The following is a 23,058-nucleotide window of genomic DNA, read 5'->3' as shown; positions in this document are numbered from 1 at the left end:
CTTTATTTGCTTGACATCAATTCCTGGGAGTGAGTTTATAGTGCCTCTAGTTGGCATGTAAGTGGGTGTTGAGTAAACCATCAATAGAACCTTCTTAGAATTAAAATTGTTTTACTTAAATATACCCTAAATGCTACCACATACTTGTGATAATTAAAGAAAACAAACAAACAAAAAAAATCACCAATGCCATTGCCATTGGTCCCATAGCACCGTTTGGCATATAGTTCTTAACACAATCGCAGGGCGTTGCACAGAGTAGGCATTTAATAGTTATTTTAACTGACTGAACAGAATAAGAAAACAACAGAATGAGAAAAGAAGGGAAAGGCGTCTGTAACTCATTTTATTTTTACATCTTTGGAATCTCTTTTATTATCAGGCACCCTTGTACTTAATAATAATATTTGGTCAGTTGCTATAAAGAAATTAAGATTTAAATCCAAGAGAATTTTCTTGTAATTGTGAGTTAGCAATCAAATAAGCTTGTTTAACAACAACAACAAAAAATACTATTTCAAGAAAAAGGTAGCTTTTCAGGTAAGACAATGGAAAATAAATACAATTTTAGGAGGTTTTGAGTGCCTAAAATGCTCAGCTGTTTTGCTAAATGGATGAGTGAATTATTAAACTTATGGCATTTTCTCAATCTTTGAAGCCAGTATATCTTTTGAATGAGTACAGAAAATGCATGTCATTTTACAGACAGATCTCTGACTTAAACTCTTATGAGAATCCAAATATATATTTTCATGATAAAAAAGAGTTAAGGGGCCAGCCCGGTGGCGCAAGCGGTTAAGTGCGTGCGCTCTGCTGCGGCGGCCTGGGGTTCGCCAGTTCGGATCCCGGGCGCGCACCGACGCACTGCTTGTCGAGCCGTGCTGTGGTGGCATCCCATATAAAGTAGAGGAAGGTGGACATGGATGTTAGCTCAGGGCCAGTATTCCTCAGAAAAAAGAGGAGGATTGGCATCAGATGTTAGCTCAGGGCTGATCTTCCTCACAAAAAAAAAAAAAGTTAAAAATACACGTGATGTATTTTGTAGGCATTAAAACAAAAATTATTTAGTTTTTAAAAAATCGATATTAAAAGTAGATGAAAATCTAAATTATTTCTCATTAAAATACTGAGGATTTATTTTCCAGATGAATATCACTCCTGGTTCCTGCTGTCCTTCCCCACAACAATAACCAAATAGACTGTTTTAAAACTTATTGTGTAAAGAACAAAGCAGGAGGCATCACAATTCCTGACTTCAAAACATACTACAAAGCAATAGTAATCAAAACAGCATGGTACTGGTACAAAAACAGACACACAGATCAATGGAACAGAATTGAAAGCCCAGAAATAAAACCACACATATACAGACAGCTAATTTTCGACAAAGGTGCTAAGAACATGCAATGGAGAAAGGAAAGTCTCTTCAATAAATGGTGTTGGGAAAACTGGACAGCCACATGCAAAAGAATGAAAGTGGACCATGTGCTATCGCCATTCACAAAAATTAACTCAAAATGGATCAAAGACCTGAAAGTGAGACCTGAAACTATAAAACTCATAGAAGAAAATATAGGCAACACACTATTTGACATTGGTTTTAAAGGAATCTTTTTGGATGACATGCCTACCCAGACTAGGGAAACTAAAGAAAAAATAAACAAGTGGGACTTTATCAGATTAAAGAGCTTTTATAAGACAAATGAAACCAGAATCAAGATGAACAAACAACCAACCAGCTGGGAGAGAATATTTGCAAAACATACATCTGACAAGGGGTTGATCTCCATAATATATAAAGAACTCACACAATTGAACAACAAAAAAACAAACAACCCGATCAAAAAATGGGCAGAGGAAATGAACAGACACTTCTCTAAGGAAGATATACAGATGGCCAATAGGCACATGAAAAGATGCTCAACATCACTAATCATCAGGGAAATGCAAATCAAAACAACACTAAGATACCACCTCACGCCCGTTAGAATGGCTATAATCACCAAGACAAAAAACAGCAAATGTTGGAGAGGATGTGGAGAAACAGGAACCCTCATACACAGCTGGTGGGAATGCAAATTGGTGCAGCCTCTATGGAAAACGGTATGGAAATTCCTCAAAGAATTAAAAATAGAGATGCCGTATGATCCAGCTATCCCACTACTGGGAATCTATCCAACGCACCTGAAATCAACAATCCAAAGAGGCTTATGCACCCCTATGTTCATTGCAGCATTATTCACCATAGCCAAGAAGTGGAAGCAACCTAAGTGTCCCTCGACTGACGATGGGATTAAGAAAACGTGGTATATATATACAATGGAATACTACTCAGCCATAAAAAAAGACAAAATCGTCCCATTTGCAACAACATGGATGGGCCTGGAGCATATTATGTTAAGTGAAATAAGCCAGAAAGAGAAAGACAAACACTGTATGATCTCACTCATATGTGCAATATAAACCAACACATGGACAGAGAAAACTGGACTGTGGTTACCCGGGCAGTGGGGGTGGGGGGTGGGCACAAGGGGTGAAGGGAGTCATATATATGGTGATGGACAAACAAAAATGTACAACCCAAAATTTCACAATGTTAGAAACCATTAAAACATCAATTAAAAAAAAAAAAAAACTTATTGTGTGTTCTAGTCAAGCCACCCTTTGTATTATAGACTTCTGGGAGTTAGGGTAAGAAATGGGGGAAGAACTTGGCTTCTAATTATCATAGCATAGTAGTATAGCAGAGCGGATAAGAGTATGGTCTCTGAAGTCAAATCCCAACTGCCACTGATTAGCTGTGTGGACTTGGGCAAGTTACTCAATCTTTCTGTGCCTCAGTTTCCTCATCTTTAAATCTGAGATTACAGTTGTACCTACTTCATGAGATTGCTTTTAGGATTACAAGAATTTATTTAATAAATTCAATATAAATATTTCCTATTGTTACTGTCAGTGTAAGTGCAGAACATCTCACTTTAATAGTAATTTAATTGACAGCCAGTTCTTGATATCTGGTAGAATGAAAATTTAGTTTCCTTTCCAATTGGAACACAAAAGTCAGAATAATTTTCACGAATAGACCACCAGGGTTGGTGTTGGATGATCTTGATAGCCTCATTATATTAATATGGTAATATAATACACACACTATATTGATAACCCCCATTAATTATATTTTAATTCATTATGATCTATTTCAAATGTATTTGCAGGTGTGTGTGTATCTATGCATTTATATAGACATTACATATTATTGAAACCCCTTCACATGTCCTTCTAAGATCACATGGAGTAGTAATTCAAGGTACACATTGAAGGTTATGGAGCCAGACTGCCCTGATGTGAGTCCAAAATCTACTATTTCCTAGCTCTGTCACTTTGGGAAAGTTACTTAACCTCTCCGTACTTAGTTTCCCCATTTGGGGATAATTATCCCCCCCTCAAATGGGGATAATTGAAATACCTACCCCATGGGGTTTGTGAGGATTAAGTCAATTAGTATTTGTTAAGTACTTGGGACACCATAACACTGCCTGGCACATAGTAAATACCAATAAACATTTGTTAGTAAATAAATCACATCCACTGCATCCACAAGTGGAATTCCTATTCTAAATTTTATATTCAACATTCCTTGCTTTCCTTTATACATTTGACTTGTCCTTGCTCTTCAGCTAAAGACCGTCAGGAACACCTCTGTGTTGAACAGTTGGGTTTATTACAGGGAGGGAGAATGCACATTGTGGGCAACTGTGAGCATCCTAGTGAGAGTGTCAGGAAGGACTTATTATGGGATTTGGACTTCAGTTAGGTGATTTTTTAGGAGGATTCTGATAAGTGGGCTTTGCCCTGGATTGAATGCTATAAGGAAGCAAGGATAATTCTATGACCAGGTATCTTAATAAACTTTATTTGGAAGGAGGAAAGACTAGAGGGAGACTAAAGCTATAATTGGTAAAGAAGCAGAACTCACTCATATTAGCTGGGAGAGGCAATAATATTTGATAATTTTTGTGGTTCTCACAGTGACCTTATTTTTACTTCGACAAATTGTGAAGTAATCTCATTTTTTGTCTCATGCTATCATAGTATAGAATGACCTTGTCTGATTTGATGCTCTATGAAATTGTTTATGTCCAACAGGAGAAAACCATGGCATAGCTCTGAGTGCCCGCCCAGCTGCTGAAAACACCAAGGCCTAGCCAAAAGTATCAGACCAGCTCCCAGACAATAGTGCCACTCTCCTCTTTCCCAGACTTACGTATTTGTCTCCAAACATGATGATGTTACTAGTTTTTAAACACTTTTTATGACTAGTATACTTTAGTATATATTCTGCTTTGACTTACTTTCTTCATTCTGATATATTTGTGAGTTTCATCATATTGATGACGTTTTCCACTTGTGTGTAGCATTACATAGTATTGACATCCATAATTTAATATCCATTTCCTTTTTGTTGGACACCTGAGTTATTTCTTGATATTTGCAATTATAAACAATGTTTCAATGACAATTATTGTAAATATCTCCTGAGGTAAATGTCTGATATTTTTTCCAGGGTATATACCTAAGAGTATGCACGTCTTAACCATACTAGACGATTCCAAGTTTTTTCCAACATGGTCAAAACAACTTAGGTTTCCACCAGTCGTGTTTAACTGTTCTAGCTGCTTCACATCTTCTCCAGTACTTGGTATTGTCAAAATTTTAAATTTTTGAAAAACCAGAGGATTTAAAATGTCATTTTAGATTTTATTATTTTATTCAGGCTGATCATCTCTGGTTTTTATTGGTTTAGTCTTTTGCATTCATTTCTTCCATCTTATTTTACTCTCTTTGTTCCACATTCTTTGTTTCTTTGTTTCTCCTTTCTTCCCTTCCTTTGAATTTATTGCAACAATTTTGTTATTATTACATTGTTTCCCTTGGTTCAGAAGTTATACATCCTTTTCGTATTTATATAAAGAGATTACCTTATTAAGGTCCAGACCCAAATGAACACAGTCTATAATTAATATATTTACCATCCTAAAGGCTTTAGACTATTTTAGCTCTAATTATCCTTCACCAACTTACATATTATGTAGTCTTGTATTTAGTTCTATCTTGCTATTTATAACTCTCTGTATTAGTTTTCTATTGCTACCATAACGAATTAGCACCTACTTAACACCTTATCTTAAAGTTCTGTAGGTCAGAAATCTGACATGGGTCAGGCCAGGCTAAAGTAAAGGGGTTAGCAGAGCTGCATTCCTTTCTGGAGGCTCTAGGGGAGGATCTGTTTCCTTGCTCATTTGTGTTAGCAGAATTCAGTTCCTTGCATTTGGAGGACTGAGATCTCCATTTCCGTACTGGTTGCCAACTGGGGACTGTTCCCAACTTCTAGGGGCCACCCACATTCCTTGGCCTTTTCACCCCCTTCCTCCAAAGCCAGCAATAGCCAATCAAGACATCTCAAGCTTTGAATCTTTCCTTCTTCTGTTTCATCTTCCTGACCCAGCTGGGAAACGTTCTCTGCTTTTAAGAACTCATATGATTAGATTGGGCCCACATGGGTAATCCAGCATAGTTTCCCCATCTCAAGATTTGCACCCTGATTCACATCTGCAAAATCCTTTTTGCCGTGTAAGATAATATAGTCACAAATTCCAAGGATTAAGGCCTGGAATTGTTAGGGGACCATTATTCTGCCTACCACACTCTCCTACTTAGTTATAATTATGCTTTTACAGTCCATGTTTACTTTTACTTGCATTTAATATTTTCTTTGAACACCATTCCATCTGGCATCTTAGACCTTGCTTTTCTTTGTCCATTTTCCTTTTTATGAGAAATAAATTCCTCAGAAATTTCCTTAATGATGGTCTATTACAGTTAAACTCTCCTTTTCTGTCTGAAAATGCCTTCCTTTGCCCTTGATAATTAAAGAACTCTGGATATGCAATTCTGGCTCTCCCCCCAGGCCATTAAAATGGAAAGTCCTGTGACCTGGGATCAGTGGTGCCCCAAGGAGAGGCCAGCTTTAGGACTCTAGTACCATACCAGATTCATGCTGTGAATTTTGAGACTCGTCTGAGGATTTCCCTTTCTTTTGATCCCAGTCATAAAATTAAAAGGTTTTGTTTTAAAAAATGACATATAGGCTTCTGCTTCCAGGAAGACTGAAGGGATGTAATTTTTCCTAATTCTCTTGCTAAATTCAAAAAAAAACAAATCCTGGACATTATATAGTAACAAACCATAAGACAACTCTGAAATTTGGAGAAGAAGGCAGACAAGCTAGAGATCGCAAGACCTAGGAAACAACAAGGTGATGAGTTCCCTTGGTTTTCTTTTTGCCTCCTGTATCTCAGACTTGGAATGAAAGAAGCCAGCAATTGAGAAACACCAGTGACTGCAGATAAAGCAAAAGCCCTAACAAATTCCTGTCAGGTGATGTTATAATTTGCTTCTAATGCAATATAAAGATTAAAATCTATTCTGTATTTAGAAAAAAAATAAACTTATAAGGGGAAAAATACAGAGATTGGTAGCGTGGATTAAGAAATATGACCCAACTATACATGTTCTACAAGAAACCCACTTCAAATATAACAGTATACCCATATTGGAAGTAAAGAATGGAAAACCATATATCATGAAAATATTATTCAAAGGAAAGCAAGAGTGGCTATGTTAAATCAGATAAATTAGACATGAAAACAAAGAAAATTACCAGAAACAGAGAAAGACATTGTATAATAATAAAAGAGTCAATTCACCAAGAAGACAAAGAAATCCTGAATGTGTATCCAGTAAACAACGTGCAAAATATGTGAACAAAAACTGATAGAACTGAAAGAAGAAATAGACAAATGCACAATTAACGTTGGAGACGACAACACCCCACTCCCAACACTTGATAGAACAACTAGGCAGAAAATCAGCAAGGATATAGAAGAACTCAACAACACTATCAGCAACAGAGTCTAACAGACATTTATAGAACACTCCATCCAACAACAGCAGAATACACCTTCTTCTCAAGTACCTATATACCAAGATAGACCATACCCTGATCCATAAAACAAACCTCAACAAATTTAAAAAAATGTAAATCATACAGAGTGTGTTCTCTGAACATGATGGAATCAAATTACAATTGAATCACATAAACATAACAGTAGAATTTCCTACTTCTAAATAATCTGTGTGTGAAGGAGGAATTCTCAAGGAAAATCAAAATAATTTGAACTGAATGAAAATGAAATTACAACATATCGAAATCTGTGAGACACAGCCAAAGCAGTGCTGAGATAGAAATTTATAACACTAAATGCTTCCATTAGAAAAGAGGATAAGACACAAATCAATAATCTTAGCTCCCACTTCAAAAACCAAGAAAAAAGAGAGCAAAATAAACTGAAAGCCAGCAGAAGGAAGGAAATAATAAAAATAAGAACAGAAATCAATGAAATTGAAAACAGAAAAACAGTGGAGAATATCAGTGAAACAAAGTCTGTTCTTTGAACAGACTATTAAAACTGAAACCTCTAGCAACACTGATAAAGTAAAAAAAGGCAGAAGACAGAAATCACCAACATCAGGAATAAAACAGGGGCTGTCACTGTAGACCTTAAAGACTTCAACAGGATAACAAGGGAGTACCACAAACAACATTATACACATAAATTTGACAACTTAGACTAAATGCAAGGAAACAAAAATCAAAATTAAAAAAAAACACAACCTACCACAACTTGTCCAAGATGAAATAGATCATTTCTATCCAGAAAATAGGTGAGAACAAAGAGAAAGGCAGTACAACAGAAAGAAAACTGCAGACCAAAATTGTTCAGAAATATAGATACAAAAATCCTAAACAAAATATTAGCAAATAGAGTTCAGCAATACACAAAAAGAATTAAAGACTAAGACGAAGTGCAGTTTATTATGTGATGCAAAGCTGGTTCAATATTGGAAAATCAATCAATATAATTCACCATACTAACAGGCTAAAGAAGAAAAATCACATGATAATATCAATCTATGGAGAAAAAGTATTTGACAAAATTCAACATCCATTCATAATAAACACTCTCAGAAAAATAGGAATAGAAAGAAACATCCTCAACTTGATAAAGAGCATCTATAAGAGCCTACAGCTAACATTATATTTAATGGTAAAAGACTGAATTCTTTCCCCTTGAGATTAGGAATGAAGCAGCTGCAGGCAATTCTTGACTTATAGCTGCATCGCTCCAATCTTTCTCTCCATCATTGCTTGGCGTTCTTCTCTGTGTGTCTTCACATGGCCTTCTTATAAGGACACCAGTCATTAGATTTAGGGCTCACTGTCTTCCAGTAGGACTTCATCAACTAATTACATTTGCAATGACCCTATTTTCAAAAAAGGTCATATTCTGAGGTTCCAGTAGACATAAATTTTGGGAGCATACTGTTCAACCTAGTACATATATCCTGACTGTATCAATGTCAATATTCTGGTTGTGATATTCCCCTATAGTTTTGTAAGATTTTACCATTGGGGGAGACTGTAAAGGATAGATAAGATATCTGTGAAGTTACAATTTCATGCAAATCTACAATTATCTCAATAAAACATTTCATTTTAAAAATAATATATTAGCTGTTCTTAGGGGTTATACAGTGGGTGTGTTTGCAGAATGACTCATTAACCACATTGTTGGAAACAAAAATCTTAAGTTTACTTCCTCTAATGAATTATTTTTCCATTTGTAATGCTCCAAACATACAAATATCAAAATATTTCAGACCTACAAAAATACACCAGTCTCATTTTTTTGGTTTGTTTTGTTAAGTCCAGAAAAGTTCAGACATTCTTTTGTGCAAAGTAAATATGATTGAGTACCCTTTAAATCATATGAGAACAATAAAATGTCTCCTTTATTTTCAAGACATCAACAATAAGATTTTTTTTTTTAATCTAGTATATATTTCTTTGGAATTTGTACCTGATGAACAATTTCTTAAGCCTTAAAATTATACAAGAATAATGACTGGGTAATTCTAGAAAATTCAGATCTCAATGTTTGAGAATATGGGATCAGCAGTAAACACTGTTATGTAATACAGAACTACAGCAATTGTATCCCATAAATTAAAGTGGAACCCAGTAAGGTCTCCTGGGTCTGTCCTTTACTTCACTCATTGAATCATACATATTCCAGCTAACCCTTGGGCAGTTGTAAAAATTTAATTGACTTGTAGCTTTTGAGGGGCTCAGCTAGTATCTGTGATTTACATTAATCAGTATATACTCTACTTGTGAGAAAACGTATAACAAAAATCACCGAAGGAATACAATCATACACAAACAAATACATACTTTCTTCCTGTGTTTCTTTGATTAATGACAGAACTTCATATATATATATATACATCTATAAAATAGAAATTATTTTTCAAAGGCTATATTATCACAGTGTTGACTTGGTTAGCTTAGCAGCTGAGAAGATCTTAAGAGTGTTTTGCTTAAAGCAATACTTCCTCAAGCCTTTAGTCATCACATTTCTCTTTTCATAACTCAGGAAGATTTTTACGACTGATTATTCTTTTTGATTCGTTCAAAATGCACCAAAAGCTAAAATTAAGCTTACAAAGAAAGTGGCCAGGAATTAGAAACACAATATTTTAACCTATTTCCTTGATAAGACCTTGTTTTCCTCCTAAAGTTTTCAACCTTATATATAAAATAAATTCTTCAGGTTCTAATAGTCCTCACAATTGCATACCCAGTAGACTTCCCTATATAGCAGCCATGATTTCCTAAACAGTATAACACCACTAAGGTTTAGTTACTTTTAGTCAATTGAAAGAAACAAGTGAAGACTTTTCAGGTAATTATATACCCAACCACTAATTTAAATGATAGTCTGAAAGATTCCACAAGTGAAAGAATTACAGTCATATGCCACATAATGATGTTTCGGTCAACAACAGACCACATATACAACGGTGGCCCCATAAGATTATAATGGAGCTAAAAAATGCCTATGACCTAGTGACATCATAGCTGTCATAACGTTGGAGTGCAATGCATTACTCACATGTTTGTGGTGATGATGTAAACAAACCTACATTGTATAAAGTATAGCAGATACAATTATGTACAGTATATAATACTTGATAATGAGAATAAATGACTATGTTACTGGTTTGTGTATTTACTATCCTATACTTTTTATCATTATTTTAGAGTGTACTCTTTATACTTATAAAAATAACAGTTTACTGTAAAACAGTATGCCATATTACACCAGCAACAGCCTCATACATCTCGTGTTTACTATATCTCTTGATTACATCATTTTCTCCTGTGCTTGATTTAATCTCATGTTGTTTTGTTCGTCACGGCCCCTAAGTGTAGAAAATCTTCTGCTGATGTTGCCAGTAAGAAGCTACACTGAGTGATTGACCTGGAAATAAAATTAAAAGTGATTAAGGACTACAAAGGTGGAAAATCAGTGATGATTATTGCTCACCGGACAGGCATGTCCCATTCCACCATAGCTACCATCTTAAAGAACAAGAACAAAGTGACAGAAGCTGTTAAAGGATCTGCTTCATAGAAGGCATTGAGACTAATAAAAATTCAAAAAGGGCCTATGTCAGACACGGATAAACTTCTAATGACCTGGATTAAAGACCAGACATAGAAATGTGTCCCTCTCAGCACCATGATGATCACGGCCAAATCAAAAAGTTGGTTTGCAATGTTGAAAGAAAAGGCTGGATCTGACTACCATGTTGAATTTGCTGCTAGCTCTGAGTGGTTTAAATGATTCAAGAATCCTTATTCATTACATAATGTGAAAGTGAGTGGTGAGTCTGCAAGTGCTGATGTGAAGGCAGCTGAAGAATTTTGGGAAACTCTAAATAAGCTGATTGTGGAGGAAAATTACTTGCCAGAGCAAATATTCAATATGAATGAAACATCCCTATTCTGGAAATGGATGCCTGAAAGGACTTTCATCCACAGGGAGGCCAAGTCAATACCAGGTTTCAAGGCTTTTAAGGACAGGATAACAGTCTTGCTTGGGGGCAATGTTGCAGGCTACAAATTGAAACCCTTTGTGATCTGGCACAGTGAGAACTCCAGGGCCATCAAGCATATCAATAAGCACACACTGCCAGTGTGCTACAGGAGCAATAAGAAGTCATTGGTGACCCAGCTCCTCTTCTAAGATGCCCTCCTGAATTGCTATGCCAGCAAAATGGAGAAGTACTGTTTGGAGAATAACATACCTTACAAGTTTTTACTTATTGTTGATAATGTTCCTGGACATCCTCCTTTTATTGGCGATCTTCATTCCAATGTCAAAGCAGTGTTTCTCCTCCAAATACGACCTCCTTCATCCATTGGTTGGAGATCCATTGGATCTAACCAATGGATAAAGGTGTTATAGCAGCTTTTAAGGCCTACTACCTGAGGAAGACCTTTGCCCAGGCTATTGCTGCATTAAGGAAGACACTGAGAAGACGCTTATGAAATTCTGGAAGGATTACAACATCAATGGCTACATCGAGAACCTTATTGGCCATGGGATGATGTCACCAAGGAGTGTATGAATGGCGTATGAAATGTCTGTAAGAAGACACTCAAGAGGTTCATCAATGACTTCAAAGGATTTGCCAAGGATGAGGAGGTTGCAAAAACAAGGCTGTGGTTGAGATGGCAAACGACTTTAACCTGGGTGTGGATGAGGATGACACTGAGGAGCCTCTAGAGGTGCTTCTTGAGGAATTGACTCACAAGGAGTTGTTGGAACTGGAACAGGAACGTGTAGCTGAAGAAAATGTGAGAGAAAAGGAAACTGCAGGAGAAGAAAAAGAAAAGCCCCTAAGAAAATTCACAGTGAAGGGTCTAGCAGAAGATTCGTGGATCTCAACAAACTCCTTAAAAAGTTTAAAGACACAGACTCCAACACCAAAAGGTTTTCATTAATAGAGAGGAATGTTCATGGTACATTATATGCTTACAGGCAAATCTATGATGGAAAAAAAGAAACAAATCAAGCAAACCACCATGGACATATTTCTGAAAAGAGTGACCCCTCCTCAAGAAGAGCCTCAGGGAGGTCCTTCAGGAGGTATTCCAGAAGAAGGCATTGTTATCGTAGGAGATGACAGCTCCATGCATGTTATTGCCCCTGAAGACCTTCCAGCAGGACAAGATGTGGAAGTGGAAGCCAGTGACATTGATGATCCTGACCCTGTGTAGGCCTAGGCTCATGTGTGTGTTTATGTCTTCCTTTTTAACAAAAAGTTTAAAAAGTAAAAAAAATGAGAAATTTTAAAAATAGAAAAAGGCTTATAGAATAAGGATATAAAGAAAAAAATTATTTTTGTATAGCTGTACACTGTGTTTGTGTTTTAAGCTGTGTTATTACAAAAGAGGCAAAAGTTAAAAAAATTTAAAAGTTTGTAAAGTAAAAAAGTTACAGTAAACTAAGGTTGATATATTATTGAATAAAAAAAATATTTTTTATAAATTTAGTGTAGCCTAAGTGTACAGTGTGTATAAAGCCTACAGTGGTGTACAGTGATGTCCTAGGCCTTCTCCTTCACTCACCACTCACTCGCTTACTCACCCAGAGCAGCTTCTAGTCCTGCAAGCTCCATTCATGGTAAGTGCCCTATACAGGCATACCATTTTTTATCTTTTATACTGTATTTTTACTGTACCTTTTCTATGTTTAGATACACAAATACTTACCATTGTGTTACAGTTGCCAACAGTAGTCAGTAGAGTAACATGCTGTACAGATTTGTAGCCTGGGAGCAATAGGCTATACAATAGAGCCTAGGCATGTAGTAGGCTATACCATCTAGGTTTGTGTAAGTACACACTGTGATGTTCACACAACAAAATCGCCTAAGGAAGCATTTCTCAGAACATATCCTCATCATTAAGCAACGCATGACTGTACTTATATTAATTTGCAGTTATGATGAGTTTTTCTACATACCACAGATTTTTATTAGTCAAAGTTCTCCAGAGAAACGGAACCAACAGGATACATATAGATATGTAAGAGGGGTTTATTATAGAGATTGGCTCACATGATTATGGAGTTGGGGCCCCTGGTGTAATTTCTGGTTTCCCAGAACCAGGACCTCTGATGTCCAAGGGCAGGAGAGAGAGAGATTCAGAGAGAGAGAGATTCAGAGAGAGAGAATTCGCCTTTCCTCCACTTTTTAGTTCTGTTTTGGCTCTTAATGGACTGGATGATGCCCCACCCACACTGATGAGGGCTATCTTGTTTACTCAGTCTACTGATTCAAATGCTAATCTCTTCCAAAAACACCCTCACAGACACACTCAGAAATAATGTTTTACCAGCTATGTGGGCATCCCTTAGCCCAGTCATGTTGACACCTAAAATTAGCTATCACGAGACCCTTATGCCTATAAGGGCATTAAAAACAATTTATTTTTTTGTAAAATATATATCATTGATGTCAAGTCATTTTCTAGATTAAAAAAAAAAAAAAGTGAAGCATTTATTTCTGTATTTTCTGTCATTAGTGTGCCGAGTACTTTCACTGTTGGAAAGCAATAAAATTAATCATTTTTTGGCTTTGGCTGATGTTATGATGCACATTCATAACAATCCTGATAAACTTGAGTGAGAATGCTCACAATGCTCCATAATAAGCAAACTAGGGGTGCCCAGTCGTTTATTTCCGCTGTAGTGTGTGTGTGGTGGGGCGGGGGTGGGGGGCAGGTTGTGGGAGGGAAGGGAGATAAGTTAAGCGCTCCTAGGAGGAAAAAGAAAAAAAAATCTGTAGAATATTTTTCAGAACTGAAGAATTGTGGCAGTACGAAGAGTGAATGTATAGCCTTTAGGTAGCTTTAATGATTGAGTGTGTTTGTATGTGCAGAAACTTGAGGGATGCACAAGTGCCTACAGCTTGCCTTAGAGTTTAAATTACAAGCACATATATTTAGTACTTTTATTGAAAAGTTAGGATAATATAGCTTAAAATATTTTAATTTCTCTGAGAGCTTCTAGATGTAATCCCATGCAATTGGAATTTGATAGTCCTTTCACATAAAGAGAATGAGAATTATCTAAGACCTCTATTATTTCAGTCCTTTGTACTACAGGCATGGGCGTATCAGATTATTAGAGGGAAACAGGAACTAGCTTCTATTAAAGGAAATGTGTGTCCAAGACATTTACTTAAAATTTTTTCAACAAAAGTAACTATAGCTGTATATTATGTAACATACAGATTAACTTGATTTTTTCCTGCTGTCCATATAGCATCAAATATCTGTCTCACTTATTCATTTTTAACCAGAACTGTGGACACATCTTGACATTAACTGTCAAATGTATGTGCTGTACAAAACAGCCAAATTGCAGGCATCAAAATAGAAAAGAAGCAAGGGCAAGCAATATTTATCTATGTTCATTGGTCAACCTACAAACAGATATGAATAATTATAAATTAGTCTCCTTAGCAATTCTGAGATTTGGATCACATATGCAGATAATATATTCTGTAAAAGTTCTGGAATGTATCTGGTGAGTCATGCAGCTGGAGGTAGAGGGAGATAACCTCATTTGGTTACATGAGCTCTTCCTTCATTGTATCTACCAGGTACCTCTCTGTGGACCAAAAGGGAAGGGAGACTGGCTCTGCCAGAAGCCACTTGGAGATTTTTTCCATGTATATTAAAACTATAGTCCCTCTCCTCCTGTGTTCAGTCGTCTAAAGTAGATTCCACTTTCTTAGAATCTAACTATGGAATTTGAGAGATGAAATGAACCTTAAGTGTTATTTAATTGGCTGGGAAAGTTAGACTCCACATTATTAATTGCATGGCTAGTTTGTGATGAAGCTGATGATCAAACAATCTGCAACACTTCTAGTCCGGTTTCCTTTGACTATGCTATATTGCTTCTTTTTTCCCCGCTCTTCCTTTTATTTTCAGGATGTAGCTGAGAAGCGTTGGAATAATGTCTTGGTGGCACTTCTTGAAGCATTTTCCTTCTTCATACACTCAGAAAGATCACATTGTTGACCATAACAGTTTCTTTTCATTTAATTCTTAAGTGATCTCTGTATTTTTTTCTAAACAGCCTCCAAACCAGTGGACTCGAAATCATGCACTGGCCCTGTCCCTAATACTACACAGCTGTGCCACATTCCCTGTCCTATTGAATGTGAGGTTTCACCTTGGTCAGCTTGGGGACCTTGTACTTATGAAAACTGTAATGACCAGCAAGGCAAAAAAGGTATGTAATATTAACAGGACCTGCTTGAAACTCCCATCGATTGAGTGAAACCATGAATTATTTTAAAATGATGCTCTATGATCCTTGTGATTATTTGTTTGTGAAATTTTCCAGAATGGCTAAAGAGTATTGATTGCAAAAAGATGAGTAAACCTACTCTGGTGATGGTACCAGAAGATTAGAGCTGAGGGACACAGGCAAGATGCTTGCTGATTGAGACAACAGAGGAGAATATCTGAGGCAGTTCACTGCAGTGGTTACGATGAGCTGTGGTTTCAGACTGACCCGGATTGGAAAACCTACTCTGTCTCTTACTGTTTAGATAAGTTAATTAACTTATCTAAATCTTTATCCCCTTATCTGTAAAAGGAATTTAGTAATGTCTGCCACCTAAGTTTTCTCTAAAGATTCAATGAGATAATAAGCATACAGCACTTAACTCAGTGCCTGACCCCATAGCTAGTGCGCAATAGACAGAACTCCTTATTACTTTGAAGGTAAAAAAACAGGAACAAAATGAAGGACTCTGTTGCTTTTATGGAGCAAATAATATATCTAAGAGGAGTAGAATAAATGCAATGGTGTACCTTGTGGTGGGCATGGTGGTGTAATTTTCCCATGATCTAGTAATTGAAAACACTTTCCTATTTTGTTTCAAAGGACAGTCTTCTAGTGAGTCTAATATGTGAACATAGCAATAAACAGACTTGTTAACTTTGTTATACGTTGTCAGAAAGGCAACACTTAGGTGCTATTAAAGCATAGAGCACGACTTTGAATATTCCTCATTAGAGCCCAGATGGTTTATACCCCTAATTCAAATTTCTAGGGAGTTTAAAATCAACTGAGGCTCAGAGACAATTTCTCTGGACCATCCAACTTCTCAGAGGTTCCTTTTCAAATTTAATCATGTGATAGTGTTGAAGAATTCAAAGTAATACCACTTTTTTCTGGTTATGAATATTTTTAAATAGCCTAAGATTTAATTGTTTCTTTGAATATTTTTAACTACAGATTTTCCAAATCAACCAAAATCAATCTCTGTCTCTCTCTATCCCCCAAGCCCTATGGAGGGAGATGGGAGATATATGGTATTTCTTGGCTTATTTTTACTATAGCAAGCTAACACCAAAAGTCCCTCTTTGGCCATTCTTTTCATTTGTTTATTCATTTAATGAATTATTAATGAGCTCAGTAGAGTTTGGGGATACACCAGTCATTAAAGTAGATATGACTTCTATCCTCTACCCTCATCCAGCTTTCACTTGGGGTTTCCTTCAGCCTTCTGAAATATTCAACCTATGACAGTAACAATAAACATTTTCCTTCTCCAATAATTCAGGTTTCAAACTGAGGAAGCGGCGCGTTACCAGTGAGCCCACAGGAGGCTCTGGGGGCACTGGGAACTGCCCTCACTTAGTGGAAGCCATTCCCTGTGAAGAGCCATCCTGCTATGACTGGAAAGCAGTGAGGCTCGGAGACTGTGAACCAGATAATGGAAAAGAGTGTGGTCCAGGCACTCAAGTTCAGGAGGTCGTGTGTATCAACAGTGACGGTGAGACAGATGTGTATAGCTGCTTTTATGAATGTCTGTTTAACCCTGGAGATACGCTTTACCTTATGCTGAAATCTCATGTCTTCTCTCATCATAACTGGTTTCATTTACAAACACAGAAATAGCTGCTTCTTCCTTCCTTTCTTCTTTCCTTCCCTTCCTCCTTCCCTCCCTCCCTCTTTTCTCTCTTTCTCTCTCCCTCTCTTTCTTTCTTTCTCTCTCTCTCTTTCTAATGGTGGCAATGGAGAGGTTCATTGAACAATCACAGGATATTTTTTAATTTGAAAATGGGTAACATAGAATAAGAATTAAATCATCATCAAGGCAATAATGTATTAAATTGCCAAATGTAAAAATAACAAGGAAAAGTAACATTTTTCTAAGTGGTATTTTTTACTTGCCATAGAAAATGATATGTAAATAATAGTGGGTTGTAAGGGTTGGTGACTTGACTCTGGAAGCCTTTATTTCCCCCCCCCGATACTGTGTCTTAGTGATATAATTTAATTTCCAGACACCCAAGCCACAAGGCCTCTCACAGCCTAGAGTTGCTGAATCAGCCTTCTGAGCTCTGGGAGCCTCCTCTCTAGGAATAGAGAGCCACTGGGATGGTGATTTTCCACAAGGTTCTTTTCCTGAACCAAAGGAATTACCTTGGACTTTTATAACTGATTTGTGTTTGATAAAATATCCTGTTTTGTTGTTAGCCCTGATGTAAGATTTTTACATTCTTTCCAGGAGTGCTGCTCCTGTTTTGGGGAGATCCTCTTACTCTTCAGCAATCCCTGAGTCACACTTAGGAAACATAGAATTCCCATAGACATAGTTTAAAACCTCTGGCTAAGATCGTTTCTAAGGTTCCTTCCAGCTCTCGAATCCTCTGACTCTGCACATCAGAGCAGCATGAACACAAAGCTCCAGGGTCCCATGGTTTGGCAGTTTATGCTGTTTACAGCATGTGCAGAAACATTCTGGTGCCCCCTCAGGGGCACTGGAAACATCTGGTAACTGTCATAATTCCTTCCATCCTATTTTCTTCCAGAAAGCAGAATTGTTTCCTCCGGTGACTCAGTCACTGTTCACTAGAGAAAGATACTCTCTGGGGTGAGAGACTGACAGATGCTACTAGTACTGAAGAATTAGCTTTTTGACTTTCAAACATACAGTGTCGTCTTTGTCCAGAGTCCAGGGTAGTCGTACAGGACAGCGTTGGTTAAAATCTGAACCAGCACTTGATGTTGGAAGGTGAAGAAGGGGGTTATTGCTCCAGATATTTTGGGATGAACTTTATGTATTCTGGTTTTTTCTTTGTAGATATAATTAGCTATGATACATCTCTTTAGCTTTTACCCACTTCTACTCTGAAGGGAAAGAAAAGAAGGAGATTGACATCTAGGAATAGGAAAGCAAAGGGAGCTCATTCTGTCGTGCTCATACACCCACTTCAAATCTGATAATTTGGCACTCTATATTATCTTCTGAGTTGCTGTAAAAACAGTAAGGGTCATATTTATTTTAGCGTCATTGCTAACCCCCTTATTGATACTGCTTCTTGATTTTTTCCCCTCGATTCAAATAATTTTTCTTATCCTTCTGTAGACCTAGGGAGGAACTGGGATCCCACATATTGTAAAATGTGTATTTGCATGAGCTAAGATGAAAAAAACGCTAAGATGAAAAGTTAATTGTGCATGGAACTTCTGCCTAAATATTATCAAATGAAAAATCAGATCTCACTTATTGCAATGATCTTCCTGGATGTTTGTGCAAATTGAGAATATTTTAAATATATTAGAGGAACTGACTATTTTAAAAATATCAGTGGTTAATTTCAGTTTTGTTTGGTAAAAACATCTTGTGACACAATCACCTCCTAAATTGTCTTGTGGAACACCAAAGAACAAGCAGAATGAGTTAGATATGTCTAGTTACAATGAAAAGTAATGTATGTTATAACCTAAAAGGCAAAACGATGACTCACAATGTAGGTAAGGTGGTTTCACTTTGTCTACCTCACAGACAGAATGAATTTAAAAAGGTAAGAACAGTGCTATGGATATTCAATTTGTTGTTATTGTCCTTTATCAGGACATCTCTTCCATCATTAAATTTTACTTCCTAACATTAATTAGTTGTAGTGCAACTCGGTATTTTAACTGGCTCAACTAAAGGAGTGTTAAAATCAAGAAAATGCTTTATTATTATAAATCCTAGAGGCTGTTCAAATTTATATATAACTGAAATGTAATTGTGCTGATAGAATCAGAGCCAAAGCTGGAGACCAGTAAAGACTACATCAGTACTATCATGCGGTCACCTGGTAAGTGTTTAGCAGCTGCACTGAATGTTGTTTTGTAATTAAATCGAGCCCAGGGAATTAAAGTTGATTAGTTGTACAGACTCTACCTCTAGGCCTGGCTGCAGCTATAGATTTTGTTTTATAATTAAGTTAAAGCCCAACTAGGGAAATGAAGAATTAGAGCCTGCGAATGTAGCAAATAATAAAAAGACTTTTTTCCCTCCCACACTCTTCACAAATTTCACAACTTTGTTAATGACCTCAAAGCATTTTAAAGTCTCTATTTTTTTCCTGAGATATTCTCTGTCTGATCTTCCAGAAGTCATTAGGTTTTGCTGCTGCTATTATTGTTCATTTTTCCAATTGTCTTCTAAGAAGCAGGATTGGGGAAGGGTTGTGAGGGTGCCACGTGAGGGTGTCTGTCTGTAGATTCTCTGACAGACAGAGGAGTGTAACAGAATGCAAGACAAAAGAGAACTCAGAAGACAATTAGACTCTCCAGAAAGAGATGAACATTTTATGTCTAATAGAAAAAAAAATTTATAATTTAAAGATCATCAGAAAAGCAATTCCAGATCTCTGAGCACAAACATAGAAACTACTTCAAAGGTCTTGGGTGGCGGTGGGGGGCAGAGAAGGGATAGTCCTAGAGGATGTTGGACTTATCAGAAAACCCCAAATCTGCCCTATTTCAGTTTTTGTGATATCTGTGTGCGTTTTATTTAAATATGTAAATTTGATAAGGCAAGAGTGTTTTGTTTCCCAAATTGATTGGTTAGAGGCGAAACAAAGCAAAGCTATCAGGCTAAAAGTGGAAAAAAATCTATTGTCTTGATTACTTCAGAAGGCTGTAAACCAAATATTGTTTACATATTTCCCTCCCCTCTGTTGGAAAAAAAATAATAATGCCATCCATATTTCATTACCATGTGCTCTATATCAGATATCAGAGTATTGACACCTTTCTGAGTGACTTTAAAAACCACAGTTTTGTAATTTTGTTTTCCATATTACTTTGTAAAGTGGTGAACCTCAGCCATTTCAAAGTGCCTGCAACTTCTATGCCACCTTTTTATTTTTCTCCACCTTAGTAAAAGTTAACAGTATAACCAATTACGTGCATGACTCATGTTCATACATGACCCAAATTTTTATGAGACCAAAAAATAATATTTCCATGGAAGTAAATCAATACAACAATTCATCATTATGCAGCTGTTAATGGTACAGTAGGGACCAGGCAGGGCCCTCAGAGTGTGCTCTGCCATTCTGGAAGTGCTACAGCTCTGGCTGAACTCCTTCCTCTTCCATTGGGCAAAGCATGTCAAAATTAAAATAACTGGGAATGCCATAATTACATGATTAACCTTGAATCACTCTAATTTATTTGTTAAAAGTAACTGACTTATTTTAAATATCATTAACGACACATGTTTTATGTACACCTAAAAGCTAATTGTAACACATTGTGTCATGTCACTGTGGTTAAAAACTATTAGATTATTAAGAACTTCTGCCCACAAATTCCTTATGTTTCAAATGGAAGAACTGCATCAATAATATTAGATGTTTCGAAGTCATATATAAATAGATATAAGTTATATGGACATATGTGTATGTATTCATTATATGCAAATATTTTTTCAATTTACTCTATGAGACGGTAGATCTGTTTTCGGAAAGGGTATCCTAGATCCCCCAGTATCAGACTCTCCTTAAGTGTGTGCTATAAAATCAGATTCCTAAGTGTTATCTACAGGCCCAATGAATTACAGTTTATGGAGGCAAGTCCCAGAAAACTTCATTTTTATGAAGCCTCCTGGATGGTTCTGATGTGCAATGAAGTTTGTGAACCACTGTACTAACATGAGAAATAGATCATTTTGGTTGAACGTAAAACCCAAATCCGTTACCTGGGGTTTCCCAGCACCATAGAAAACTGGCTAGATTTGGGTCATGCTGAAGAAGACCTATGATTAAGAAAATGTTGCAATTAGTACTGAAGCAAGCCTTTAAAGTAAATTTTTCTGCCTCTTTTTGGAACCACTTCTGCATATCACAAGAAATACCAAAAGAACTGGAGAACGTTAGGGAAGATGATGTTCCTATCCAGAACACTGGTTTGTCGTGTGCCTGCTTAACCTTTCTGAAATTTTTACCACCAATTTCTTCCTTCTAGAATGAGATATGTATCCACATATGAGTAGAGGGGTGGGAAGACTTGAATACTGTTTCTTTCCCAAGTAGTTCATGTCATACTTCTTTTTTCCCATATATTCAGTACTAAGAGGAATATAAGGGCATGTCATTTTGGTATCTTGAGGTAAATACAGGAATAAACACCTAAAAAATATTGAAAATTTTTACCTCTGGAAAACAGGACTCAGTGTGATGAGAGATGGGACAAGGTACTGCTTTATTTTATTTTAAGCCTTGTATGCAATTTGTATCTGATTTATAAATGGTACAAACACTGAATTAATTTGTCAAAATACATATTTATTAACAATTTGAAGGGGGACAGAGGTATGTGGGACAAGGAATAAAGGATAGTGAGCAAAGCATTCCAGGAATAGAAAGAGAGAAATTGCAAAGCTTATAGTTAGGACTAATATTTTGACTGATTCAGAATATTCATAGGTTCTCCAAGAAGCATAGGCCAGTTCAAGGATCAGGACACACACAGTTTATTAAGGGTGTACTCCCAGGAAAAAACAGTATGAGAAAGAGGACTAACGAAGCAAAATAGAGAAGGGGGAATGTGTTTGGGGTTCCCAAGACTACCCCCAGGTTCTATAATTCACTAGGGAGACTCACAGAACTCAGTAGATAGCCGTACCCACAGCTACAGTTTATTATAGCAAAAGGACACAAAGCAAAATCAGCAAAAGGAAAAGGTGCGTGGGCCAAAGGCCAGAGGAAACCAGGCACAAGCTCCCAAGAGTCCTCCAGTGGAGTCACACAGGACATGCTTAATTTCTCCACCAATGAATTAGGACAGTATGTGTGAAGCGTTGTCTACCAGGGAAGCTCCTCTAAGCCTACGAGTCCAGGGTTTATACTGGGGATCAGCCATGTAGTCACCTTCTGCCTGGCACACAAAATTCCAGACCCTCAGAAGGAAAGCAGATGTTCAACCTAATCCACATTGTTTGTACAAACACTTCAAGCACGGTGAGCAACACTTATCATTTAGAGAATGGTGGAGCACTCCAGAAATTCAAGTTTCCAGATGCAAGCCAAGGGCCAACCTTATGAGCAAGGGTGTCTAAGGATAATAGTCTCAGGCCTGCTATGTTAAATCTTCTGCCCAGGGAAGCACCAAAGTTGCAGACTCAGTCTAATGAGGTGAGAAACTCTGGCATGTAAATTAAACCCCAAAGCTTGTGGTTTTAGATATAAAAGAGCTGGGGTTTTATACTCTCACACCAGTCAACCTTTGGCCCACAGCTGGTGGCTGGAAGGAGGAAGGGGTTCCCAGAAACTCTCAGCTCTCTATATTGGCCAGACAACCCTGGTGCCTAAGGACATTCAGCTGAAGGTCAGGAACCAGATGTTAACAGCAGAATCTGAGAGATGGGTGAAAAGATTCAGTAAAAGGGATCCTGGAGGATCCAAGCTGGGCAACAACACTGTCCAGGAGGAGATCCAGTTATAGTGGGAAGGAGTATAAATGTTGTATATACTAAAATGAACCTAAAACCCATTAATAGAGTCTTCTACTCTATAGAAGAATGTCCATGAGGGTATACAATTTCTAGTTTAGGAAAATGCTTTGATGGGACATTTGGTTGACACATGTATAGCACTCTCTACATTGCCTGGATAAAAAGAAGAGAAGAGCTAAGTTCAGCAAAATAAAATAGGAGAATTTTTAAGTTATCTCTGGCAGTATGGGGAGAGATGTAAGGAATTTAGAAATAGAA

General features: G+C 36.9%; 1 protein-coding gene across 1 annotated transcript in view; it reads left to right on the top strand.

Annotated features, from left to right (window-relative positions):
- The window catches only part of THSD7A (thrombospondin type 1 domain containing 7A), a 673,077-nt gene that overhangs the window by 496,543 nt on the left and 153,476 nt on the right, over window positions 1–23,058 (top strand). The window contains exons 7-8 of the mRNA XM_087426025.1: window positions 15,123–15,278; window positions 16,621–16,833. Coding sequence (XP_087282151.1) covers window positions 15,123–15,278; window positions 16,621–16,833 — 369 coding nt within the window. The remainder of the gene's footprint in view (window positions 1–15,122; window positions 15,279–16,620; window positions 16,834–23,058) is intronic.

Source organism: Ceratotherium simum, chromosome 1, assembly GCF_057802395.1.
Source record: "Ceratotherium simum simum isolate JZ-2026a chromosome 1, ASM5780239v1, whole genome shotgun sequence".
In the NCBI taxonomy this organism is placed as follows: domain Eukaryota; kingdom Metazoa; phylum Chordata; class Mammalia; order Perissodactyla; family Rhinocerotidae; genus Ceratotherium; species Ceratotherium simum.
This window is presented reverse-complemented; position numbering and strand designations above follow the sequence as displayed.